General features: G+C 47.5%; 2 protein-coding genes across 15 annotated transcripts in view; both read right to left on the reverse strand.

Moving 5' to 3' along the window:
* Window positions 1–1519, reverse strand: part of PPFIA4 (PTPRF interacting protein alpha 4) — a gene marked incomplete at both ends in the record, with an annotated part of 35249 nt that extends 33730 nt beyond the window's left edge. For all 11 annotated transcript variants that reach the window (XM_084246331.1, XM_084246339.1, XM_084246334.1 and 8 more), the window contains one exon: window positions 1286–1519. In XM_084246331.1, the coding sequence (XP_084102457.1) occupies window positions 1286–1519 (234 nt within the window). The remainder of the gene's footprint in view (window positions 1–1285) is intronic.
* Window positions 1520–15554: 14035 nt separating this feature from the next.
* On the reverse strand, window positions 15555–27929 carry TMEM183A (transmembrane protein 183A; the record flags this gene model as incomplete). Of its 4 annotated transcripts, none has more annotated exons than XM_084245301.1 (8): window positions 27769–27929; window positions 27473–27562; window positions 26485–26652; window positions 22179–22335; window positions 21079–21259; window positions 18608–18688; window positions 17033–17188; window positions 15555–15740 (listed from the first exon to the last, which is right to left on the reverse strand). In XM_084245301.1, exons 1-8 carry the CDS (start codon window positions 27875–27877, stop codon window positions 15555–15557), a joined length of 1128 nt encoding a protein of 375 aa, XP_084101427.1. In that variant the 5' UTR covers window positions 27878–27929. The 4 variants fall into 4 exon arrangements, with proteins under 4 accessions (XP_084101427.1, XP_084101426.1, XP_084101429.1 ...); XM_084245300.1 differs by having other exon boundaries at window positions 22179–22338; XM_084245303.1 differs by lacking the exon at window positions 27473–27562.
* Between the last annotated feature and the right edge of the window lie 55 nt (window positions 27930–27984).

A 27984-nucleotide genomic window follows, 5' to 3' on the forward strand; every position in this document is an offset into this window, starting at 1 on the left:
CCTCCAATCCCATGAGCACCGACCATGCACCAGGTCCCATGCCAGTCAAAAGCCACAATGCCCACCCTCACAAAGCCCCCAGTGCAGGCCTGGTACCACACCTCAGCTCTGCAGGGTCGTTGTGTGACCTCAGACAAGTTCTGAAACCCCTGTGCCTCGACTCTCTGCTCTGTAACATGGGGTAGAGGCCTCCCTTGAGTGTCGTATGAGGATGAAACCAGGAGACATATGGACAGCACTGGGCCCATGCCCATGCCAGGCAGCTACATTTATGGCCAATGCCGTCTAACAACCCCGTGGGCCCTCTCATCCTCCTCCAGGTTCTCATCCAGTCATCAGGTCTGTGGCTTACTCCTTTCTAGTCTCTGAGCTCCTGGGCACAGGAAGCCACTTGTTCACACCAGGGCTTGTTCAGGGCCTCATGCGCTGTGGAAGACAAGCCGCTCTCCTGCTCCAACTTCATCATATACATATTGATGAAGCATCACAAGAATCTGCCCCTCCCCCCAACTATCACTCCTGGACCCCCCTTCTTAGGCCAAGGGCCTGGGTTTGAGCCTGGAGCTGCCTCAATCCTCAGGGCTGCCTCCCTCACCCAGCAGCTCCCCTGTTGGGTGGCCACTCGCAATTTCCTAATCTCCAACTTCAGTCTCATCCTCTGTAATGATAATGAAACTCTAATTTTCTCCTTCATAGAGATGATGGTCACAACAGTGCTGACTTCATAGCTGTAAGAATTCAGTGAGCTACTAAGTGCTTATTACACAGAAATAAGCAGTGACTAGCATTGCCCACAGTAGTGGACTGACAAGCTCAAGGCAGGTGTAGGATGCCTGGTTTCCAGATTTAGCTCCGCCTATAAATTCCTGTGTGGCTTTCTTGTTTCTCTCATCTGTGCAGCAAGACAGGGGGATTAGATGATCTCCCCTCTCTACTCTGAGTCCCACTGGCCACCTCCTAGATCTGGGTGTGCAGCCGCCAGCACAGAGGGGTCTTTCCAGTCTAGGGTGCCACCTGCTGGCTGAATGGGCTCACTGCAGCCGGGTACTGTGGCTGGATTTTCTTCCTGCATCAAATTCCATCCATTTCTCCAGGTCAAGCCAGCTCCAGGCTGAGGAGCTTGGGAGTGGCAGGGAAAGGATTTGTGTAGGGAGATGACGGGAAGTAAAAGCTCTGTGAATGCCATTTTTGATATGCAAACAGGTGCAGATGAGCCGAGGGCCCAGAGGATGCTGGGTTCAGCAGGGCTGCTGGAGGGATGGGGTGGGGGAGGTGCCAGTCTTACCTGGGGAAGGGCGGAGTTCAGGTGGCGCTGGAGCTGGTCCCGCTCATGCAGGGCATCCTGGAGCCGGCTCTGCGTGGCTGCCAAGGTTTCCTGACTCTCCCGAAGAGACTCTAGCAACTTCTCCCGCTCATCCAGCATGTTCACCATCAGCTGCTCAAAGTTGGCATCAGCATCGGCACCATGGGGGGGCCCTAAGGGGTCCCCCTCGTTGATTGTGGGCATCACCTCACACATGGTGGAGGTGGGCAGGACCTTCTCAGAGTCAGGGGACCAGGGAGGGGTTCACAGGGTTGGCACCTCCAGGGGGACCCAGGGCATGGGCCTCAGAGTGGGCAGTGCCAGGCAAGTGGATGGATGGGCAGGGGTTTCTCCCATGGCAATAGTGACTCTTGTTCTAAAAGGGGCCTGGTGCCTGGAGCGCCACTGTAGAATGGAGCCAGAGGGCCTGGCTTAACCTCGCAGGGCTGGAACCAGGTGCCCTCTGTCCCCAGACGAGCGGGCAGCAGCCAAGTGTGGCCATGACAGGCAGGGAGAGCAGGGCTGGAGGAGCCTCTGGACGGAGCGTCGGAGCCTGGCAGAGTCCCAGCTGGGGCTAGCGACACCCATGGTTTCTGAAGAGCAGTGGTCTGTGGGTGAAGAGACTGCTGTGAGACCAGCTGAGTGGAGAAGGGCATCAGGGGAGGGGCAAGGGGAGGAGGCAGGACCTGGACCAGGAGGCGGGGGAGGAGAGGGCAGTGTTGGCATACACCCCTCCTTGGACTTACTCAGATGGGGCGGGCCTGAGTCCTCCCGGGGAGCCCACCTGCCCACTGCCCTGCCCGCTGCCGTGGCCTCTGCCTCCCCCTCCCCGCCTGTCAGAAGTGCCGCCGCAGTGGAGTGGTTCCCCACCCACGTGGCTAACTGGCCAAATATAGAAATGATTCAGTCAGCGGCAGGGGAGCAGCAGGCAGGCTGCCCAGAGTCCTCCTGAGGCCGGGGGTGGGAGAGTGGGAGGAGAGGAAATCGGGTGTCTGGCCCCTCCTCCCCAACATTCAGATCGAGGTGAGCACAGAAGGGGTTCAAGGGCTCTTAGGTATGGGGCCCACGCCAGGTAGACTCCGCTGGCATGGCAGGGGCTGGGCACTGGAGCGGGCAGAGAGCCCTGCCTGCTCTAGGTCATGGTTCAGAGAAGAGGCTCTGGCCCGAGTGGCCCCCCACTCCTGAAACCTGGCACCTGCAGGCTTCCATTCTGAATTCACAGCCTGCCACCTCCGGGTTGGGGCAGGCACTGAGTGATGCAGATGAGCCAGGGTCAGGTGGCGCAGGGCTGTGGCATGGGTGGCCTGCTCCTGGCTGGGAATCATCGCCCTCCATGTAATTGCCCATGAGTGGCACTGCCAGCCGTCACTAACCAGGGCAGTTAGCATGTGCTCAGCCTGGCATGGGGAAGTCCAGTGGTCAGAACAAAGGAAGGTGTAACAGGACAGGCAACACGCAGCTGGGGGTTCTCTGGCTCCCACAGGCTTCCAACTTCCGTGCCCATTCCTGGAAGGCCCCACCTCGGTCAGTCTTCAGAGGGCAATGTCTTCAGAGCTCTGTGGCCTGGCATGGAGGGGAAGCACCACACAGGGATGGGCACACGATGCTCCCTAAATACTACCTGCCTGCCTTTCCCCCTCGCATCCGGGAGACATAGAGGCAGCTTCTTCTGTACCCTTTAAGTGGCAGATAAAGCAACAGGCAGACTGGGAGGGTCAGCGTGGACAGGAGGCACTGGGATCCTGCGTGGGGTAAGAGGTCAGACATGGGGTGGCCCCACTCTTCCTCCCCTCGCCACCGGACTCCCAGCCTATGGCAGGGCTGACCTCGGTGGGGGAACCAGAGAAAGGCCAAGTCCTTGGCACATGAACCCAGTGGTCCTCCCCAGCCCACAGCCCTGATGATCCAGGAGATGGGGAGGGGGCAGAGAGCAAGCCTGCGGAAGAGTGTGGGCTTGGATCAGATAACAGGGCACCAGCTTGAGAGTTCCAGAGTTCACACCCACAGTCATTCCCAGAAGGCCCAATAGTTCAAGAAGGCAGGTGTGTGCACACACGCATGTGTGCACACCTGCACGCGCTCAAGCACAGAGGCAAGCATGGGAACACGAAGGCCTGGCACATACACCCATGTGGCCACAGACATGCTCCCAAACACAGAAACTGAACTCAGACTCTGATCCTGGGGCTTCTGCCCCCCACACTGGACAGCTTATGGTCGGGAGGCTACAGAGGTGAAAAGTAGCAGCCTGCTGGGTACCATACCTGCCCCTAGCACTATTGCTGCCGAGCAGCCCACGCCACCACCCCACTCTGCCCCACAAAGCAGCTGGGAGCAGAGGGAGGGGCTGCTACCCCAGTCTAGCCTTCTCGCTGCTGCTAATAACAGCAATTCCGTGGGTTCTGCAACCCGCTGTCCCCAGGCCCCTCCACCCTGAATGCTCCAAGCCATGAGGTCAGAACCCACGTGGCCCCACCATAATCTCAGAACTCATCAACACCCAGGCCCTCATCCCCTCCCGCTATCCCCACCCTGCCCCGCGAGAAGAGAGAGCAGACAAGATGGCCAAACTGGTGCACAGAAGACACTGTCCTTTGGAGCAGAGATAGTGTGTCCTGGGAACGGCCTCAGCCAGCAGGCCCCAGGCAGCCTGCAACATAGTATATAGAAGCCCGGAACTAGCTCCGAGGAGACCAGCTGGGTGACCTTGGGCTTGTGAGTGCCTGCTGAGGCCTCTGCTATAAGATGGGGCAAGCGACCCATTTTGCCACCTTAGGGGGATGCAATTGTAGATAAACACCTTGGAAAAGCAGAAAGCATCCTCCCCCTGCAGGGGAATGAATTACCTCAGTGGAGGGCAAAGGCAGGTGGGGTATTTCAAGTTCCTAACAGGAAAAAGGCTGAGAAGAAGCCTGCTGTGTGAGGTGCCAGCTATTTGGTCCAACTTGGCCTCCCCAAGTTTTCCGGGTCCTTCTGGCAACTGAGAATTGGCTTTAGCACCACCAGCTCCTTCCCAGCCTCCTTCCAAACCAGGTGGCAGGTAGCAAGTGTGCTTCCCGAAGTAAGAAGTACCCGCCCCACCCCCACCCCGGCTCCCTCCCCCCCCCCCCCCAGAGCTGGCTGAAGATGCCTGTACCCCACCCCCACCTGCCTACACAGACGGAATGAGCAGGGTGGGGGGGCTCCAGGACAACCAGGCGGGACACCTGGCTCCTTCTGACTCCAGGGCCTTCTTTAAATAGCGCAATTATCATCATCTCAACCTAACAGAAGCCTCCTCAACTCCTGCACTATTTCTAAGTAACACTCACAGGTCCTGATTCAGAGGCGAAAGCTACCAGCCCCCAAAGCAAGTGGTTGCGAGGGGCTTTGCCGGTAAGGAGTGTGGGCAGGCTGTGAAGCAACAGAACAGGCCTTGAGAGCCAAGCAGGCTGGGGGCAAAGGGGGAGCCCAGGCCTCTGCTGTTGTGAATACAGAAGGGGCAAACTCTGAGGCCTCTTTGGCTCCCCAAAAGTCACCCCCATCTTTTCCTAACAAACAGGAGGGGTAGGTACTCGGGTTTAAGACTCTGGCTGGCCACGTACCCACAGGCGGCCTCCCTGCTGCCTGACCAGATGGCGGGCCCTGTGGTGGGGAGCTCGCTGGTGAGGACCAAGCTGCTGCCCCAAGGAGGCCAGAGGGCCAGGCCGAAAGCTAGGCAAAGAGGGAAGCTGAGGGGGGCCCTTCCAGAGAGAAGAGATGAGAAAGGAACCGATCTTACTGGTGGAAGGGGATGCGCCGAGGAGATCGGGAGGGAGTTGGACACGCAGGATGTAATAATATCTGACATGACAGCACCAGGACCTACTCCGTATTTACCACAGGCCAGGTGCAGTGTCGGGGGCCAGGTATTGACTTTAATTCTCACAGTTCCTGGCAAGGAAGATGTAACTATTTTTCCCATTCCACAGATGTGAGGACTGGGACTCCAAGTCACGTAACCAAGTCTCCCAGCCAGGCAGGGAATGACTGGGATTCAGTTCCAGTCTGTGTGACTCCAAAGGGAGGCGGGAAGGGGGGAGAAGAGGGAGAGCGTACGTGATGCCTCCAGACACCACGTCTACTCCCAGGGCCCAGGCACCTGGGCCGTGGCCTTCTCGCCCTCATCCAGGGCAAGGTGGCCTGAGGACAACTCAGCTCGGCCTCCTTTCAGTGCCTCCTTGGCCTGGAGGACAGCTTCTGCCCGGCAACCACCCTGGTCTCAGGCGGCCAGTGCCCCGTTGGGAGTGATTCATCCACCACCCACCCAAACCCCCAACCTGCCAGCTGGCTCCATACTGAGCCAGTTCCCTGAGTGCCCACCCACACCACACTCCCTCAGCACCCTCACCTGTGGAGCCTCCAGGAACTCTCAGACCAGTAGAATGAAGTACAGCTGCCCATCCCCTCTCAGGCTGCCCACATCTCCTTCCCTCTAACCCTTCACCTCCTTGTCTCCCTGTCCAGCTCACCACCCCCAGAGGCTTGAGCTCACTCATCCTTCCCTCCAAAAGCCCAGCTGAGCCTCTCTGACCCTTGCCTGTCAGGCTCCCAGAGCCCACCGATGGCCCCTGAGTTTCTGCCACCTCACCCGGCCTGCCTGCCTCCTTTCCATGCCAGTCTAGGGGACTTCTGATCACCCTCTCAAGCTCACTCAAACACGCTCCCCTAGAGCCTTTCTGATTCCCCCTCCCCCACAATAGGTAAGACCAGCCCTTCCACAGCCCCAGCTCAGCCTCGGCACATCCCACCTGAAGACTGCAGGTAAGAACTACATTCTAGTATCCTTAGAGGCGATGGCACATCCAGGGAACTTAACCAATATGTGTGGCAGGGTCACACACGGGGCAGTCTGTCCCTGACCCCCCTAAGGAGGGGGCTCTCCAAAATAGATGAGGAAACAGGACCCCTCAGACAGCAAGCTGCACACTCAAAGCGCTGAGCTCAGGCCCAACAGGCACTGGGGGCGGCCTGACCCCTGAAGCTCCCTGGGCCCACTCTAAGTTCAATAAGAAAACCACAAATCCCGACTAGCTCCCGGAAGTCATTCTCAGAGCAAAATCTCCTGGAAAAGCTCTACTTACAGTTTCTCACAAATCCCTCCTACAAGAGCATCCAGTACCCTGGGCCCTGAAAGGCCAGCAACGAGACTTTCTCCCTGGGCTTCAAGTTCCCAAATCTGCAAGAAGAAAGTCATAACACACTCTAGAGATCACACCGCTTGGCATGAGGGGCAAGGCCATAGAGACACAAAGGTGTCCTAAGAAGTCTAGAATGCTCCCACACAGGGACCTCGGCCAGCCAGGCACCCAACTTCCTAGGGTGAACATATGCAAGTGGACATAGGTGGAGTCCCTTTCACCCAGCATGCTCCCCGACCTGAAGCCCAACAGGCCAACTAACTCCAGTTGCTCCCCTGGAGTTAGTTACAAGCTACTTCTTCCCAAGACCTATCACTTGGGTTAACATACAACTTAGCGTCTGATCCAGGATCCCCCTCTGTGAACAGAGGCTCCTAACAAGCCCCTGAGGTGTGAGGGGAGGCCGTCGCAGCACGCCTAGCCATGTGTCCAACCTCCCCATCGCCACCCCAGGAGGACTGACATTAAAGGCCAGCGGGGAGAGGAGGACAAGTCTGTGCAACTCCAACAGAGCCCCTCTTGTGAAATACTCCAAATAATAGCCATCCAACTACCTCTTTAAATCAAGGCAGAGATTTGCAAGCTGGACTGGATGACAAAGTACCTTCAGGGACAGCCTGAGCTGGAAAAGGACAAGAGGGGAGACAAAAGCAAGGGCTCTGAACTCCCTTTCTTCCTTTAATCTCACCAATTCCAAATCTGTCGATTTTACTGGACATCTGATTAAGGTTTCCATTGTATCAAAGGGCTCAACAAAAAGAGAGGTTGGAAATTCCTGGTTTAAGAATTGGCTCCAGAGGCCCCAGCTAAAAATAAGCACATGTTCTCTATGGGAGGCAGCGCCTCAATGCAATGGAGCCACAAACCTGGGGAGCCCGCAATGACACTGGGGCCCACCACCTGTCTTCCACACTCTGAATGACTAGCAGGGGTCATATGTTTACACAAGCCAAGGGATCGGGCTGCTCCTGTGACCCCAGCCCACGGCTTTGGCTGAAATCACATCACTAAATGCAGTAATGACAGCAGCCTGCTAATCAGAGCCGTTAGCGTTTACATATGTCCTCAGATAATGTTTGACAAGGAGAAAACAAAGTCATTGGTACGTCCATGAAGAATAAAAATTCTCAAAACTATAAGTCCATGTGGGACAAAGATGAGTCCTCTTGATCCTCTTGATATAGAAAAAATTGCTCAGAAGACTCTACATAGAGACCAGCCCAGGCGATCAGAGAGACATCACGCGGCAGAAAACACAACGGCCCAGGGGCAAAGGGACTGAAGGGGTGAGCTGGCAGGCACCAGAGTGCAGAAGATCCAGGGAAGTGGTGTCACCAAAAGTGTGTGTATGTTCATGGTGAGAGTGTGGTGTACATGTGTGAGTGTGTAAATAGCAGTGAGGCTGTGTGATCATGAGGCTTGGGACTGTGCAGGCCTGGTCAGGAGGATGCACGTGTGAGTGTGTGCACAGCGGGAGGGCGAATGTGTGAGGTCATGCACATGCACCTGGGAGTCATGAAATCATGTATAAGAGTGCGGGGGCCACAAGAGCTTCTGCATGAATGTGAGCATGAAAACATATCACTGGTCATGAAAGCATGTGAGAGAATGCGTGGTCTTGAACCTGTGTGAGAATGTGCAAGAGGGAGAAGGATGAGGATGGTAATGGAAGAAGGTAAATTCTACTCATTTCAGAAGCTCTGCCCAAACAAGGGTCAAAGGTGCATTGGTGGTTCAGTGGTAGAATTCTTGCCTGCCGCCAAACAAGGGTCAAAAATTTAGGGTCCTCCATAACTGGTCTGGTGGGAGCTGAGGTGGAGGAACTGGGCCCAGCCCACCCTCCCTACTCACCGACATCCACCAAGACTGCCTGCACCACGGGTCGTCCCAAACCCAGAACGCCATGTGCATGGGAGCTGGTCCAGCCACTCCCTGAACCTCCCAGGACCTCCATTCCCATGGACCAGCCTGGGCCAAGCCCCGGTCTGGCCTCTCTTCCCAGGCCAAGCCCTGGCCTGATCTCTCTCCCCAGACCTACTCTCAGCATCTCTCCTCCAAGCCAAACAGGTGAGCTGCCAAGGAGCTCTACCATCCAGTGCCCACCTCCACCCAGACCCCTTCCCTGGCACTGCAGATTCCTACCTGGAAGTGGTCTCTGAGATTGTGGAGGTCAACCTCACACCCTGCGTGGACTTCCTTCCACAACATCCCTGTCGATTCAGTCTTAGCTGGAGAACCCTTTAGAAACAAGGAGCTCACGACTGAGAAGTCCTTTTATTTTTTTAAAGATTTATTTACTTATGCATACAAGAACTGGGGTACAGGCCAGTGATGTAGGGGATGAGAGGATTCACCAGAAGTGGGGAACAGAACAGGTGAATCCACTGAAATACACTGCAGAGGGGAGCAGCGGACAAGACAGGAGAGGTCTGCTGTGCCATGTGGGTAGCTCCCTGGCTGACCGGAGATCGAACTTGTGCTGCAGAGGCTGCGGACAGCTTCAGAGTGCTGAGATATAACCCTTTGTGCCATCAGCGAAGGCCCCTACTGAGAAGTCCTCTCTAAGGAAACTTTATCTTAAATTGAATGAAAACCTCTTTCCCCTTTGAAATAAGTCATCTATCTGAAGACAATGAGGACATACACTGAATTCATGAGGGTTCAATTCTGCTAAGCAGGAAGGCCTCTAAATGCAACCCAGTTATTTTATCTGACACTTAAGTACAAAGTTACACTGTACAAAAAATTATATTGTACAATCATACACATTTAAATCACTGAGCGCATTATATATTTATGTAATTGATATACAATGTGTACTATATCTGAATATTAATATTACATTCAGAGTTATAAGCCTAAACCCATATGCCATGTTTTATGGGAGATTTAGGAATGTTCACTTTACAGCCTATGGAATCTAACTCCCCAATGAGATGTTCCACCACTGCACAGGGTCCCCAGGGGCTCCTCTGCTCCTGGTTAGATATTTCTAGTTGCAAGGAGGCCCTGCTTCATTGAACCCAGGGGATCAGAAGACTGATCTCTTCAATTCAATCCGACAGTCACTCGTTGAGTAGATTTTCACGAATCCAATACTGAGCTAGTAATTGTTATAGACACAAAAAACATGTAAGATATGTCTCAACCCTCAAGAAGTTCCCAGCCCACCTGAGAAAACAAAGATGCACAAGGAACGGTTTGAAAGCAGCACAGAGTAGCACACGACGGAGCATTCCAGGCCTGGCCCCGGCGGGGGATCAAGGCGAGCGCCACTTGGAGTTGGACCAATTGAATTAACTAGTGGCAGTTTCTGCTCCAGCTCTCTCAGAATGAAGCAGCCCCCCCTAGGCCTCTCAGTCCTTGACTGGCAAACAGGAAACAGTTCTGTGCTACAACTGCCTTCACCCAGGAGGCAGAAGACACCGGAGGGAGGCTGGAGTGCAGCAGCCACGACTCTGAATGCTGAGCAAGGAGCAGGGCAGCGATCCGGCTTCCTGTGTGATGGGTGAGTCAGCGGCCAAGACGAAGGGAGTCCCCAGGTTCTGCCTGAGTAGCCCAGCCCCCACGACTCTCCCAGTTCCCTCAGGCCCCTCCCAGCGCAGCGAGGTGAGGGTCCTGAGAAGCAGCCCCTCTCCATGCACTGAGCACCCTAGCAGTCCAAACCTGTTAGTCTACTGACCACCCAGAGTGCATCGCTCTGGTGAGCCTGCACCTCATGCCCTCCAGAGCTAATTATAGGTCAGTGAGCAAGCAGGCAGAAAGGGGGCTGATGGTGACTGCATGTGGCTGCAATATACACTCACCCTCCCTCTGCCCCCACTGCCCCCTCTCCGTTTCACCCAGTTTTCTGCCTGGGACCTAGACTCTTGAGGTGGCTTTCACTCCCTCAGCCTGCTCTTGTCCACACTCCAACTCCCCTCTAGCGTGCGCACGCGCACACACACCCATTCATGCCACTGGGAAACCACACCTGATTTCTATAGCAACCCATACACCAACCAACATGTTGGGACCTAAAGCCCCAGTGGCGTGTATCCCTGTATTAAAAGCCCCCTTGACACCCAGCTCCCCTGCCCTGCTGGGCATCACCCCTGCCTTATTCCAGCAGAGCCTGACTCCTCCGTCCCCCCCTTGCTCTCACCCAGCTATCCTCCGAGGCTCTGAAAGACCCACAAGCAATCCCTGACAACTCTTCAACTCATGATTTCAGAAATCGACTCAGAGACCCAGGAGCCTGGCTGCCTGCTCTGCCCCTCTGGGCCCTCCTTACCACCCAGCTGCTCACACACTCCAGGGTTCTGACATCATGAAATGCTCGGCAGCACACGCCCAGATAGCACTGGGTGAGAGCTCCCTTCCACGCCCCCTTCCCCCACACTCTTCTGTCTTCCAGAGATGGCGTCTCCCGCTCCTCCGGCTTCTACTGAATTCTTGGCCCCCAGAAAACCATTGTGCTATTCTTCATCTCATTATTTTGAGATACTCTTTATCCCAGGCAGCCTCCACAGGCCTCAGAACAAAGTCCTAAAAAATAACCAGGGGATATCATTCAAATTGGTCCTTTTTCTAAGGCAGCTTCCCTTGGGAGTACCTGGCTAGTTAACACTGGCAAGGTGTGAGTGGGTTGGAATCCAGTTCAGACAGTTCTTTGAAAACATGTGGACACGGTTCCTTTGCTACTCCAATATCCATGTGACAGAACTGTGTGTTGGGGCTGGGGCTGGGGCTGGGGGGATGACAGAGTGCCTACTGCCTGCATCTTTCAGCTGCCCCATGACCCTAAATTGCCTTCAGAAGAGCCAGCATCTAGCAGAGTGTTTGGCATAGTAGGTGTCCAATAAGTGTTTGCTGGATATTGAACAAAGTACGAGGTAGCAGTTCCAACACCTATGGAAAGACTGAGGCAACTCCCTAAAACCTGGCCCTTCAAACACCCCCAGGAGGGGATCATGCTAAGCAGAATCTCCTTAACCAGCCAGTGCCAGGTAGAACAGCAGCCTTGACTGTCCTGCCCCTCTGATGGACACCACCAGCACACCTCTCCTCGAAGGTGACATCACACCTAGTGGCATGTTGTCCTCATCCCTCCTCCTTCTCCAAGAAAACCACCCACACCATGTTTCCAAGTCCTCAACCCGACCTCTCTCCCACCCACCACCAAAACCTGCAGTATGTGTTGGTCGAAAGTCATGTCTCCACTCCCTGCTCTGCTCTGAAATCTCTATTCCACCTTTTTTCAGTTGCGACCACCCTCCCCTCACCCCCTCCAGATCCCGGGCTGGCCACTCCTCCACCCCACTTCCCTGGCACTGCGTAGACGGGGTGTTTCTGGCACAGCCTGAGACTGGCAGTTCTAGGAACGGAGAGCTAGCGATGGTTAGAAGGGCAACATAGGACCCCGGAAGCTCGAAGACCTCCGTCCCCCTCGTGCCCAAAGGGGAGGGGACCTGGCCCAGGAGCTAAGAGGCGCTTCTTCTCTGACTCTCCTGGAGGGGAGATGGGGGCGCAGTCCATCCAGTCCCCACCCGGAGACTTGCCAACTCAGCCCCCCTCCTCCGAGACTGATGGGAGGTGAGGGCGAACTCCACGCCCTCCCCACAAATCGGGCACAGCCCCCCCATCTCCACCCCCAAGGGCACAGACACTGCAAAGGCCAGTGAGGGGAGGCAAAGGGAGCAGGATCGATAACTGCCGGAAACCACACATCCCGAGTATAAGGGGGCTGTTTTCCAGGACGCCCTAGACAGTGACCCCCTCAACCCAAAACTGTGAGGGGGTGCCGGAGGCACCCTACCCCGCGACCCCAGCTCTGGACGCTCACCTGCCTGCTGTCGCGGTAGGCCGGGCAGCTCGGTTCGGAGGCAGCAGGGAGTCTCCCCCGACTGGGGGAGCTCGACGCGACCTAGCGATCCCAGCCGGCGCCGAGGTAGCTGCAGCCTCCGCCAGCGCCGAAGCGCTGGGCCTCCAGGCCCCGCCCCGTCCCTCCGCTGATAGGCCCTGACCCACCCCTGGGGGCGGGGCCTGGCTGACTCTCCCGGGGCCACGCCCCCGCCCCGGTTGACGAAAGAGCGGCTTTGGTCTCCGCGCCATCTTGGTTCGGCCCTACGTGGTGGGTGAGGCCAGGTTTACCCAACAGGGATAAGTCTCAGGGCCCAGTGGTGCCATGGCGCCTTCCCAGTGGGGCACCGCGTTCATTCTCTCCCTGCCTTGTATTCACCCTTGTCCCCAGTGTAACCACTTGTTCCCTAAATTGGCCTGTGCTGGCCTCCTAATTGCTGCCAATGGCTTGTCACTCTCCACATCTACTCTCACACCCATTCCTTTCCCTTTGGTTGCACCCACTTTTTAGGTGGAGAAACTTGAAATCTAGACTCTTTTCTGTAGGATGCACTTTAATGAATCATGCCGCTCGCCTTCAGGCTCCTGGCTGTGCTCACACTGTTACTATAAAATGTCGATTATATATACATAGTATGTAGACAGTCTCAAAGCCAAAACTCCTGACAAATTTTAGTTGAATCTCTCCACTTTCCTGAATTGCTCCTTACCCTGTCCCTGTGGCTATTAATGTATCTTTCCCATCTGGTTTGTGAAGCTTCATCACAGTGCCTACTCAAAGCCTTTACAATATCCAGTAAGCACTGCTAGAAGTGTGAAGAATTTTTATATACATGCAACTTGTACATATTTATAGACATACACATCATCTATATCATCAACAAATAATGTAGTTGAGATTAGTGGCACATATCACTAATTTTTTTCCCCTTTGTCCCAATATAGTCATCATTTGGCTTAGTTTCCTTGTATCTTTGGCAGAAAGCAGGAGAATCCAAGTATTTGATTCTGACTTACTTGGGGGTAAGAATTGAAGCTAAATTTCTTATTTCGTTTGCCCCTCAGAGCAAAGTCTAAGTATATAATAAGGAAGTGAAAACTGCAAAGCCATTTTTAACCTGTTGAGAAAGTTCCAACCCTTCTAGATGTAGTTTGGGGTTCTTATCAAAAGAAAATCTGAGTCCTTTTACATACTTTACTAATAAAACATGAATCACCCTAGAAAAGACACCCAATGCAGAGGGAAGGCCAATACTACAATAACTTTTGATTATACACTTTACCAAATGTTTTTCAACATTATGCTAAGGACAGAAGATATTATGTAATATATCTATCATCATTCATGGAGTTTGACACAAAAACTCAGAAATTGAGTCAGAACACATGAAGCCAAATTTATTTCACTCTCCTTTTAAATTCCTAAGTTGGGGACACAAATCCAGCAGGACTACGCCTTCCTGCTTCCTGGCATCGTTAGTTCAGGGACTAGAGATTCTGAGTTTCTCCTCCTGCCTCAAAGAAAGAACTCTGGATTACAGAGATCTGCAAGGTGCTTACTGTCCTTGGGGTTTTTTATTTTTACCATTTTAAAAGCCCAAATTCTGTTTTTCATGACCCAGGCTTATTTTCTGTGTGAACAGCTTTAGTACCACCCTCAGTGTGGGTAAGGTTAGCTGTTAACTGCAGTATTAAGCAGATGCTTCCCAAGACTATTCTTTAAATAGCAAGGGTAAGGATGGTGAGGAACAAAACAATACACTAATTTAGCAGTTTAGCTCATACAACTGCCCCCATAAGATACTTATGTTTAAAGACTATTGTCTTGATCCCACCTCATGGCAACATCCAGATAGTATCTAGCTCACTGGTTAGTTTGGGGAAGGAGTTGGTGGCAGAAGAGAGAGGAGAAGCAAAAAACTTGAGCAGAAAAACAACAAAAGCCACCATGGTCCCTGTCTTAGAGTATATCAGCTATGGCAAGTTGTGTGACTAGCAGGAGGACATCTGTACTCCTACAGGGACGATCGTGCAGGCTCCCGTAGGCACACACGGTAACAGGCAGCACAGGGCAGAGTAGTCATGAAGTACTGATGGTTCAGAAGGTTGGTTTTAACAGGGGATGCATTTTTATTTAAATAACTTTCAGTAAAATAAATGCCTTTCTAACAGCTCAATGAAAATACACTATCCTTCCTACAATAACTTTCTTGCCTCGTTTTACAATATACTTATACTGAAAAGATTCTTTCATCTTACATACCTTTTAGGCTGACTAGGGATAACGTACATCATAATCAAATCTTTACTCACACTTTTACGGGTTTACCTCTGTATTTTCTGCATGCTCACTTTTTTCTACCACAAGAAAAGTGAGACTGACATTTTTAATTATGTTATAGCATAAAGACCTGGGTTGGAATTCTGGCCATTTACTGGCTATTCTGGGCTTGGCTAGATCACTAATTGAGTTTTCTCAACCAAAAAAATGGGAATAGTTATCACCTACCTTGCAGAACAGTGAGAATTAGAGGTTTTACACTTGATCTTAGCCAAAAGGCCGAGAAGCGATGAGAGAATTAGAGATTTTATGTAAAGTTCTTAGTAAAGTACCAAGGTCACAAAATCATTATCATCACTACTACATCTCATGCAAAAAAATATCTAAAATCCAAAATTGGCAAAAGAATATTTACGCAATAAATATCCAAAGATTATTTTTAAAAAAAGATACACAAGTCAGTCTTTTAAGATTCTGAAAACCCTGTCACCTGCTTTATTTCTGGAGAAGAGAAAGGGAGAAGAGAAAATATTCACTTGAATTTGAGGGGCAGCTAAATTGGAAGCAATAGTAGCAACAATTTTAGACCTCTAAGATTCCTCTGATCCATAAGATTATGCTGTAACTTCCTTGTTTGAGATTCAAGAGTTAATTTTTCCCTAGAGCAAGACCATTTCTTTTTGCTAGGATGAAAGAACGAAGAACAAACTCAATAGCACCAAATGCAGTTAAAGCAGAAAATAGGGCCAAGATTCTCCTTTCAAATACAAATTTTCACATTAAAATGTTTATAAATCAGTTGTTTTTCCTCTTGATTCAACCCTTCTCCTTCCCCTAACAGGAGCCCAGGAACCTGAAGAGCATATGCATCACTAACCAGATATACAAGCCAGGCACCCCTTCCAAACTGGAATCTGATACTAATGGACTGGCCTAGCTCAGGGCTGCACTCAGGGACAGGAAGCAGGAACTACGCTCTCAGAGAGAATGGGTACTGAGGATGCCACCAGTCAAAGAGCCGGACGCTGTGCACTGGGTCCAGGATGACTTGCACACCCTGTTCACTGCGCAGTTTCCGACCACCATGGACAGGAGAATCTTGGAACACCAGTCTCACTCGATGATGCCGCATGTCTGTGCTTACATTGATAGTAAACTGGGAAGAAAAAGCAAATGCAGAACCAAATTAAACAACCTTGTTTTCCTACAGCTCCCTCTAAAATGAGACCGTCTACATGTAAATTACACTGGTTAGGCCACAGGTAATCTCTAAGTTATAATACCAGCACCTTTGCAAAGATAAAAATAAAGAGTGGTTCTCATAAGCTCTTAGCTTTATATATTTAAACTATGCTAAAGAAAATCTCACAAATGGCATCCACACATATATTACCATCAAAGCCAGTTGTTAAAGATTTGATTAGAAGTATAGGAGATGATGACCTGAACAGATTCAGATGAAATATTGTTGAGCAAGTCAAGCAAGAGACACGAAACATATATCTGATGACATTTTTTGGTAAAATAAAACACAAAGTCTCTAAATATCTTTGTGTAGGTCTGTCTAGAATGGTATGAGTAGATAACCAGGTAATTAATATAGCTTAACCTAGATAGGGAAAGTGTCTACCATTAAAGTAGCATATATAACATAATCTCAGTCATGCAAAGTCATTTGAGAAAGTGGATGTATACACATACATATAAACAGATATGTTACAGCATTTTCCCATAAGGTTAACTACAGTTATAGGATAATGGAAGTCTAAATCGCCTTTACTTTCTCAGTGTATGTTTGTATTACTTAAATTCTTTACACACGGTACGCATTATTTATTCACTTTTTAAAAATCAAGTTATTTTCAGTGTGTTAAGAGGAACCCTACATATCTCTGAGCTTAAGTCTAAGATACAGAAAAGATAAATTACACGAACTCTCCAGTTAATCCAGTTAAGAAATTTTAAAAAACTGGAAAGTATTCCAGAGGCATATATGTCATTTTAATCTAAGTCCTTGCTAAGCCTTAGTCAGACCATCACACAAAGGACAGCGCTGGTTTAACATTTTAACACTCCATTTATATCACACACATATGCACGTTTCAAGGTCCTGACATGCCATGCTCGTGTATGGCTTTCATCACTGGCCCTTCATCATTATATGTTTCTCAAACACTAATGACCGCTACGCAGGAGATGCAAAACCATCCCCTTTACTACAGAGAAGGAAACAGAAGTAAAATATCCTTACACATAATTAACTTCTTACACATAATTAACTTATCCTTACACATAATTAACAAATTTCTGTTTCCTAATATGCAAGTATGCTTACAGTCTTTTGACATTCTTCTTCAAAGACTTCTTCCTTGATGGTTAAATTTACAAATTTCTTTCAAACCTAAGTCTGTGAAAGAGCTGAGGATGATATTTTGAGTCCCCACTTACCAGGGTAAATATCATTCCCATGACAATTGGAATAAAGATGAAATTGAGGGTAGTGACCTGCAGAAGGCAGCAGTCCTGGTCTGGGTTGGTATGAACATCTTCATACTGAATAGGAGGCTGCAACCCTCCCACACATTTGCTCTTTAATCTAGGGGACTGAAGAGAATTGAGAATTAATCTGATAGCTCAAAGGAATTGTTAATGGCACTAAGATTTCACCAAGGGAAACCAAACGGCTCCACTGTTCCGTGTGGCCTCCTCTCTATACATGTATCAGTTTCTCTATAGATCAGAAGAGCTGCCCTCTGAAAGGAGGGAAACACATTTGGATGAGCAATGTGACAGTGGGTACATGCTTCATTTAGACGGTATTTCCTGCCATCTGGCAAGAAATGGAAATTATAAGCTCTCTGAGAGGCTCTCCAATGTTTGAAAGATCGCAAATTCCTTGTGACTTGTCAGACTCCAAAGAACACCTGCTGCACAAAGGAAGGGGCGCAGAAGCGACCGCCTCCTTCCAGGCACCATGAGGGACGCAAGTCCCAGAACTAGAGGAAATACCAGCATTCACTTTCTTGCAGCTTATACACGGCTAACACTGCTGCTCAGGCCCTCCCAGAAAGATCCTATGGTAGCCTTTCTACTAACATCTAATGGACATTTAGATTCTGAACATCTTATTAAAGCAAATGGTCAGAGGCAAATTCTTCCCTGGAACCGTGTTTTTTGAAAAAATATGACTTACTTTAATTACAAACTTATCTGTTACTCACCAGCAGCCAAGTGAGGAGTAACTAATCATATGTGTAATGTATCTCACCAGTGATCTACTAAGGAGAGGAGACCAGTGCAAGAAATGAGCCTGCTGAATGTAAGTAGAAACATGCAAAACAGATCTTTACTGTGGCCAAGATCTCAGACACAGTCCAGGCAGAGATAGGGGTTTGGCTATTTTTTCCCCAATTACCTCAGTTACCCATATTAAAATTATTGTTTACAGACAATAATTGAACACCAAAAACAATTTAGGCAAATAACTTCAACACATTCGTAAGTTTTTCTTTTCCCCACTTTAAAGTCTTCAAATATGTAGAAAAGTTAATAAAGGTCATGCAATAATCTCCTGTACACTTTCCACCACTGAATACCTTATGACGTTTGCTTTCCCCTACTTCTCATTTTAGATACATCTATAAAAACATACATTCTGTTGGGGTTGGGAATACAAAAGCATTTGAAATAAACAGTGACATCCTACCCTCATGCAGTTTAGCTAAAGACATTTATATACAAACACAGTATCATTATTACATATAAGAAAATTACTAAGTTCAAATTTCTTTGTTTCACAAATATCCTTTTTTGTTCCCTGAACCAGAACACACTCAAGGTTTACTCTGCACTAAGCTATTACATCTTTTGTCTCTCTCATATAGAATAAGTCCTCCTTTCTTTTCTTTTCATGGCATTATTTTAAGTTTTGATGTGGATTATTTGATTTTAGTATGATAATGTTATGCCTGGTAAAATGTATTAATGGTATTTGAAAAACAAAGAGAAGATACAACTACAAACCTGTTTTTTGAACTTGAAGTTGAATTCCCACATTGGTTCCTGTCTGTTCCCAACAATCTTTCTGCACCAGAAAAGTAAGCACTGTAAGAAAATAAAAATAAAACAAACCAAAAAATAATAACAAATAAAAGAGAAAAAAGTAATCAAAATAAGGAAACAAAAAATAATCAGCAAAAACCTTTCTGTTTGACAGCTCTAAAGTCAGCCATAGTCCCAATGTTGAGATCTTACTTTGGCACAAATAGAAACCCCCCAATTTGACAGTGGTGAAAAGAGACAATCCCAGGGCTACCCAATAAAAGAGGGACCAACGTAAGTCAACCTCAGACTGAGGTCGACCCCTATTGTTCTTATCTTTAAAGACAGAAACTCGGTCTCTGGAGACTGGGGCATTCTGATTCAGCAGGCCGATCCTCTATGTTAAAATATAAGGGCAGCCAATAGCCACCAGGCAAGATGATAACAAAGCCATAAGGCAGGCAGAGACAGCCCGCCCTGTGACAGGAGCAAGCCACTCAGGACATACTGGGAGCAGACAGCCAGTGTGAAAAGCACAGAGTTGGGCTGAATTCAGTCTAGAGTAAGTCCCTCAGTGAAAGTCAGGCTACAGCTAGGGTTAAGCACAAGAAGTTAAGTACCTCCCAGGGGATAAGGGGTGGGTCGTCCGCCGTGCCAGCTGCCCTTCAGACATGCCCTGTACGTCCTGCTGTTCCATCAACAATAATGGGCTTGGCTTTAAGGGGCAAACACTTCTGCTGCCATCACAACGGCTCCAGTGTCCCACACAAGCTATGCTACTGAAAAGAGAGAGAGGGAGAATCAAATACGAAAAGCTGGAGTCCAGGAACATGGGACAACTTCTTTTAGGCATGCTGGCAACTCCCTGAATGCCATGCGATTGTGATTATACAAATGGCAAGGCCATGCATGGGAAACCTGCCACTGCAGGTCCCACATCTTCTCCAGAAGAGCTCTAACAAGGCACCAAAGAAGCAGCCAGGTGGCCTGGGGTTACTATCTGGGTTAAGACTTTAGTTATCACCGCCTTGGCTTTTCATAGTCCACTTTTTGTTAATAAACTGATAAGAACATGAAGACATGATATATTAGATTTAGGCAGTAGCACTTGCATTGTGCACTGGAGCCGCTAGGATGTGTCAAGCATGAGGAGTTTGCCCGATGCTGCTCTGCTCCCAGCAACTGATTCGCACCTGGCATGGTTAGCTTTGGGATGATCCCACTCACCAGTTAGTCTGATACTATCAAATGTTTCTAAGGAAGGGAAATTGTAAATGTGAAATAATATACTGTCCACTCATATTACAAGCAGAAGCAGCTGCTGGGTGAAATTCCACTCGCCCAACATTCTACTCCTGCCCCCAAATCCATCTTAAACTGAACTCTGCCAAAGGCCCTGACCACCTCAGTTTGCAACCTTGGGAGGAACCTTGATAAACTGAAAACAACTGTTCGCTTTTAAGTCAATACACATCAGGTAGATTATCCCACTAGAGGTAAAATAAATAAGAATTATTATATAACATCCAAAGCATAAAACAAAATGTAACAGGAAGTGCTACTGAACACCAGAGTTTGGACAGGAACAGAATAATAAAAACTACCCACAAGCTCTAAAGATATCAAATTTAGACAATGGTAGCAGTTGAATGAGAAAAAGGCTGAGCTATCAGCTTGCCTAAATAATCACATCTGCCATTAACAGTCTAGAGGGTCATTTACCCAGTATTTCATTGTGGAGGAGACAAGGAGATAATTCAACCCAAGGCTAACAGACCTATTTACAAATCAGAGGAATGTGAAAAACTTGAATACAGTGTATGAATATAAACAACTAGGGGAATCCTGAGATCAAGAAATCTAGAACACAAGAAAAATTTTTGAGCACTAAGGTCTATGAGTGCGAGTACCTTCTAGTCTCTGAGATGACCTACTCCACTGGCCTGGCAATCGCGGGCCCTTAGCAAGTGCTAAAGGAGTAAAGTCTACATCAGAAACTTTTAAGCAGTTCAACAAGAAAGGGGAATTCCAAATTGAAGGTCTATTAGAAAGAAAAAATTAGTGAGTTGTTTGTGCTAAATCTTTTTATCACAATTTAAAGCACCTTTTAAGAATTAGTTTATATCCATCATGAGTTGTGCTTTTCCTAACCCAAGCCATCAAAACAATCTAAGGTGGTACAATGTACAGTGCATGAAAATAAATTAAAAAGAATAAGGAATATGCTAAAAGCACAAGAAAGCTTTAAGATAAAGGTAACATAAGCCAGCCCAGCACAGCAGGAATATCTCAGAGAAGTGAAACGCTTGTGCCCTGAAAGTTTACAGTAGACCCCTATCAGCCTGGTACCAACAGCCCTCCCCTCCCCATCAAAGAAGCTGGCGAGAAGCCACGACAATAGGCCCATCACACAAGAGCCCATTAGTTAAACCCCAGCACTAATTCTTACTTACTTTGGAATTCTTCAATGTGCTGGGAGTACTTTCTGGAATGGCTGGATTCTTGGAGATTCGAGCAGCAAAGGGCTCATACATATGGTACAGAGATCGGATCACACAGGCCCGGAGACAGCGCAGCTTCTCCATTGACTCTGGTCGCAGACGCAAAGGCAGGGAGGCATCCAGCGTGTAGTGCCTGAAACACGACACATTACTCCTACCAACATGTGACCAGCCTCTCCTGCTCCAGGTCATTCTTGAAGGATCCCGATTCTCTGTATGAATTCTACTGTGCTCCTGGGGCCAGTAGCTAGCTTGTCCCCACTGCTGTCTCTCATACACAAATCACCACCTCCTTCACCTCTCAGCTACTTTTGCTTCTATGCTATGCAAAACCCAGTTCATATGTATCTTGTAATCCCTCACTTCTATGTCCATTTCTACATTTCAAACCCTCACTATGTCACTGTAAAAAAAGGGCAAGTCTCTGACTTGACATCAATACAAAACACTGCAGTTGCTCAAAAAGAACCTGGACCAGGAAGGAGCCACCAGGTTCTCCAGGCACCTGTCTCAGCAGGTCCCCTCCCAAGTTCCTCAACAGCCTCACAACAGTGTGTAATCTCCACTAACTTCTGACCCCAGTATCAAAAGTTAGCCCTCTCACTAACCACGTAATTCACTCTCTTCTCACCACTACACCTGGAGCAAGTACAAAAACCATAATACTTCAAAATGACTAGAAATTTAAGAACAACTAATCAGTTGGAAAGATAAGTAGATAGGCAACTACAGTTTTTGAAAATTTAAGATAAACCTCTGAAGAAAGCCTAAGACAGTTCTTTTTGAGACCTGATTCAGCAAGCCTTTTTGCTGAAAGTGGATACTGGATAGGGAAGGGGGTGGGGGACAGTCACAGGGAAGACAATTACCTGCATGAATTAATAACATAAATTTTAAATTAGACAGGGGTTCAAGGAGTCCAAAGCTAGGCTCATGCCCAGGCATGGAGTAGAGAAAGTGAAAAGAAGTCACCATCCAGGGAGTAGCTTCAAATCACACACAGCAATGAAATCAGCTACACAGATAACAGAGTGAGCTCTCTGTGGTCGCACCTTCGGTACAACCTGGTCCAAAATGCAGCAGTGCAAGTGACAGTCCAGGCATTCTTACAAATCAGAGAAAAATTCACAATGTCCTCAGGACGGATATAGGAGGCCAGCAACAGCCAAATATCCATGGGATACTCTTCTCCTCCAGCCCCATCCAGGTCTTCTGAAACAGAGAAAAGAACTACAACCTTTAACCTTCTACCACATGCACATATAAAGAACCCCAATGATTCCAATTCTCCCAGAGCTTGCACCATTAAGAAAAAGGTTTTAAATAGTCCAAGGAACCCCTTCAAACTCATCATTTCCCACTTTATTCTAGCTACTGAAAACTGATGCCCAAATAAGTCTAGTTCTTTTTTTTATAAGTTTTTATTATTTTTTTAATAGAGGCATGTTTTTTATTTATTTATTTGTTTGTTTGTTTGTTTATACATGCACTGGGTACAGTCAGAAGCGCGGGAGGGTGAGAGAATTCACCAGAGCCAGAGCGGGGAGCAGAGCAGACAGAGGGACCGAGGTACACTGCTGAGGGGAGCAGCGGGCGGCAGGAGAGGTCTGCGCGCCATGTGGGACCCTCCTCCGGTGACCAGGGAGCAGCCGGGGATCGAACCGCCGCAGAGGCGGCGGGCAGCTTCGCAACCCAGCGATCATCCGTTGCGCCACCGGGGAGGCCCATAAGTCTAGTTCTTAAAGCCTTTGGCAGTTATTTACATACTATTTTTAAGTCTTTAAAGTATACAATTGTATACATTATGTTATTCAACTTTAAAAATTCCTCAGTGGAAATAAGGAAAATATTACACTGCCCATTTTACTAAAAAGAAAACAGAACCTGGGGCCTCTCTGGTAGCGCAAGGGGTTAAGAAGTCAGCACTATGAAGCAATCCACAGCTACTGCAGCACAAGTTCAATCCCCGGCCAGGGAGGTGACCCACATGGTGCAGCAGACCTCTCCTGGCTCACCTACTGCTCCCCTCAGCAGTATATTTCAGTAGATCCGCCTGTTCTGCTCCCAACTCTGTCTCTGGTGAATCCTCTCAACCCCCCACACCTCTGGCCTGTACCCCAGTTCTTGTATGCATAAATAAATCAATCTTAAAAAAAAAAAAAAAAAGAACCTTGCCACTTAAGTCAAGGCAAAAACTACCCAGATTTCTGAATCCAAATTCTAGCTTTGCATTATAAACTCTGCCCTTGATTTCACTCACATGTCCCTACCCACCAAGCATCTTCTTTAGTTCAGCCTTTTAAAAAACAAAACTGATGTTACGGTAATATGAGAAAACCTCAAAGTGCAAACCAAATTAAAAAACAGGCAAGTTACATGCATTTTCAGTACTCAATAACTGCCTGAAATATATTTTTCTTCTCAGTTTCTCCTTACTTCATTACCAGTGTGACTTATGATCCCCATGACAGGCATTCACGGGAATACTCTAACAACCCACCCCCACCTCCTCCCCCTCCTCCAGACCTCATTAGGGATCATTCTTTTGACCCAAAGATCTATTATACATCTCCGGTCCAAGTGAAAACTCACACTACAAAAAGATACCTGAATATGGGCTAACACTAAACTTATTTAACTTTTAATTAAGACCTAGTCACAGAACTATCGTAAAACCAGTTTTCTTCTTTCTTTTTCCTGGGAAAAAAGCCCCTACCCCACCTCCTTAAAGTTGCCTCTGCTTTTCCAGCTAACTGCTTCCTGCAGCTTTACGACCCAAATCAGGCTCCTGTATCTGGTGTACATAACAGAGTCCAATGTCTCTAGAACAACATCCTTTCCTGGTTCCTAGCCCTCCTTGTAAACCCTACTAACACTCAAGTTAGCCTACCATGTTGAGGCCCTACTTCTTCTCACATTAACTCTCTCTCTCGGAAAGAGAAGGCAAATGACTTATAAGTACTTCCTCCACTGAGACCCAGAAGTACTTTCACAAAGTAGAGTGTTATTTAAAATGGTCCATTTTTAGGGACAAAGCTTAGTTATTACTGAAGAATTCAGCATTCTAAGCATACTGAGGAAATTTTAAATGTGGGAATCAGCAGAGGAAACCTTCATGGAAAGAATGTCCTTCTGAGAGAGATAAAAAATTGTGATAGACACAGGTCGAGAAGAAAGTACTCCAAGAGATATAAAATGCTAATGTGAAGCAGGTACTTAGAAAAACAAAGTACATGTGAGGTCAAAAGAGAGACAAATTCTAATAAGATTTTTTGATATTTAGTTAAATTATAATTAATTTTTTAACTTTGATATTAAAAACTATTAACTTTTTTTTTTTTTAGTTACCATAACGGTTTTTCTTTTAAAGAGTATTTACCTTTTGGAAATAGCTACCAAAATGCTTATAGAGATAATGATATAATATCTGGAAACGGTCTCAAAATAATCCAGGGTTGTTGGAATGTGGGTATGGGAGAGTAATAGTTGAAATAAAATTAACCACAAGTTGATAATTTTCAAGGTGGGTAGTAGCTAACAGGATTTGTTATACTCTTCTCTCTTCTCTTGTATGTTTCATTAAAACAAGCTAAAAGAAAGGGAATAAGAGAGGGGTAAAGTGGAGCAATTCAAAGATAAATTATGGTTTTCACAGCTTGTAAGCCACAAATCATGTATCTTACAAGAGACTGGCATCCTGAATACATAAAGAACTCTTACAACTCAGTAAAAAAAAGATAAACAACCAAATTTCAGAATAAGTGAAGGATCTGAATAGACATTTCTTCAAAGAAGATATACAAATGGCCAATAAGCACAGGAAAAGATGCTCATCATTAGCTATCAGAGAAATATCAAATCACAACCATGAGCAACCACTTCACAACCACTAGGACAGCTACAATTTCAAAAGTCAAATAGTAAGTGTTGGTGAAGATGTGGAAAAACTGGAACTCTCACATACTGATAGTGAGAATAAAAACTGGAAATCTCAGAAAGCAGTATGTCAACTCCTCAGAGTTAAACACAGAATTATCATATGGGATTCAGCAATTTCACTCCTACCCAACAGAAATGAAAAATATGTCCACACAAAAATTTGTCCAGGAGTGTTCACAGCAGTATTATTCATAACTGTCGAATACAAAGCAATAGAGAGGAAGTACTGATACATGCTGTGATGTGGATGAACCCTGAATATAAGTGAAGTATCACTTATACTAATGAAAGAAGTTAAACAAAAAAGTCCACATAATGTTCACAAAATATTCAGAACAGGTAAACAGAGACCAAAAACAGGTTGGGAGAGGGGCACACACTGAAACTTGAAAGGAAATGAAGAATGATGCTAGTAAAAATGAGCTTTCACTTTGGGGTGATAGCAATGTTCTAAGTTTAAATCATGTTGCTGACTAAACATCTCTGTTAACTCTGGGAGAACCCTGAAACCACTAAACTGTACACTTTAAAGGAGTGCATTTTATCTTAATAGTTTAAAAAGCCTGTAACCATTCTGTGGAAAAAATAATAAACATAAACCAAGATAAATCGCTAATAGAATGGAGATGGTAAGTAGGAAAGTCAAGAAAGAAATGAAGGATGAGGAAAGTTAACATTAACCTTGAGGTTCTGGAAAAAGAGTGGTATTACTGACAGTAGCTGGTATCATTACAGAGCAATATCAGTTGATAAATTTATTGATTTTAATATTTTAACAAACACAAATATGTTACCTAATTCTCAAGTAGATGTGAAAGTTCTGGTAGATCTGCAACCAAAATACGCTTATTTATTACCTAACTTTCCCCTAACTCTAGCTGATCATGAAAACTACTTTAAGAATAGCTACCCTGAGCGCTACCTCAAAAGAGTCTGATTCATTAAGTCCAAATGATGGCTTGGAACATATATACTATTAGTCTACTTTTCTTTCTTTCATTCGTGAAACTTTTATCACCACTAAGTTATAAACATCACATACTTTTCTATTTCCCACAGAACCCATTAGACAAAAAGCATACATTAATAATTGCAAAGCACTTAAAAGCCCATGATAATATCTAATTTTAGTTGAAATGAACCTGGTTATATATAATCCACATATTCAGGCCAACATTTTTTGTAACATTAAGAAAAATGACATGTTTTCAATGAATGGCTCTTATAGTCAAGTTCACAGCTCTGAAATCTGCTGACTCTTGCCAATCTCCTTTCCTCTCAAATTTAAACAAAAGTAATAAGCCCTGGTGTATTAAACTCTGTCCCATTACTAAGTGCCAGTGTGCTACTGAGAGAGCAAAAGCTTCAAGTTATCACCACAGACAGGACTAATAATCCAAAGGAGAGCAAACTCTGTACCTTTGTGTCTCTTGCTCTTCTTTTTTCTGGAGATGGTTCTCTCATGGATACTCTCCTCCTGGGCATCCATCTCATCACTGCTGTCAATGATGTCACACGACTCACCAGCTACAGAAAGAGCTTCCACCGCAGGAACCTGGGAGGCTTCCAAGCCACAAAGAGATTTTACTAGAAGAAAATAAGGGGAGAAAGAGATGGCAGAGTCCCATGCAGAAATACAAATAGTAAGAATATCAGCATCCATGTGGGAAAGGAAAAGGTGGAGAAAAAAGGAAAAGCATTGAGTCTGCTGAAGAAAACAGAATCTAAAAAGAAAATAATTTCAGCATTTTAAACACAAAACAAGTGGAAAACAATGGGCAAAACTGCAGAAACTGACTCTACAATGGCCAACCTCAGACCTTAAGAAAAACGGAATGCATTATTCTTTATACATTCTCTTCACTATAGTACATTCTTCTTACACAATAAAGATTGGATGACAAAAACAAAAGGTGAGTGCTAGTCTCATCCGCCTAAATTCTAAGAAGTGATGTTTGAAAGGAACCAAATCCAATTTAGCCCCATTCATGAGCTGGAAACAGAAGATGTCATAAAAACACAAGTTTTTTTGCTTGAATGCAAAAAGCAAGGGGAAAGGAAACACAATCACACCCAGCTTACAGACAAGGAAGCAAAATGCCCAGTAAGAAAAGCATATATGTCAACTACAGGGGAAAGGTGAGTAAACAAGAAGCCGTGGTAACAAGAGTAAGCAGATTTTTCTTTAACGCAAAAAACAGAAAAAGAATGTCCTACAGAAACTGCTTCTCCTCTGAACTAAGCCTGCCTCTCCCCCGATGAAATGAGCAAGCGCTGAGAAAAGCAAACACTGTTATGGGAAGTACCCAAAGGTTTGCAAGAAAAACACGGTGGCCTAATTCCGGCAAAAGAAACACCTAGCTCTGTCTCCGCGGCCTGGGGCTGAAAAGACGGCTCGGAAGCTTACCTTCCTGCTGGACAGCATTGGCCACGGCCTTCTTAACTCGCCCAGACCTCACGACGGCCGGATCCGAATTGGCATAATCCGCCACGGTCACTGAAGCAGACAGGAATCATTGCAGAGCACGCAAAAGCCCGCTCCCCCGCCCCAGCCCTCGGGGGAGGAGGCCTTGCCTTCTCAGAGGCCCCTCGGCCAGGCCTCCTCCCCACCGCCGGCTCCGGCTCAGCCGCACGTTCCCCGCCGGCAGGAGAGCGCCCGCCTCGGAGCCGTCCAGCCCCCGCCGCCCCCGCCCCCTCGCCCACCTCGTCCCGAGCAGGCGTCGTGGGCCCGGAACTTGAGTCGCTTCCCTCTCTTGGGCATGGCGACCGGATCGGGGCGAGGCCGGCCTAGCGGGCCGGGACCCCGGGCCATGTCTCGGGCCGGGGAGCCGGCTCCGGGAGCCGCGGGGTAGCTCCGCCCGGCTCCGCGGCCATCCCGCTCCGGCGGCCGCAGCTCTCGCGAGGACTGAGGCCCGGGCT

Source organism: Talpa europaea (assembly GCF_964194135.1).
Source record: "Talpa europaea genome assembly, chromosome: 10".
Lineage (NCBI taxonomy): Eukaryota > Metazoa > Chordata > Mammalia > Eulipotyphla > Talpidae > Talpa > Talpa europaea.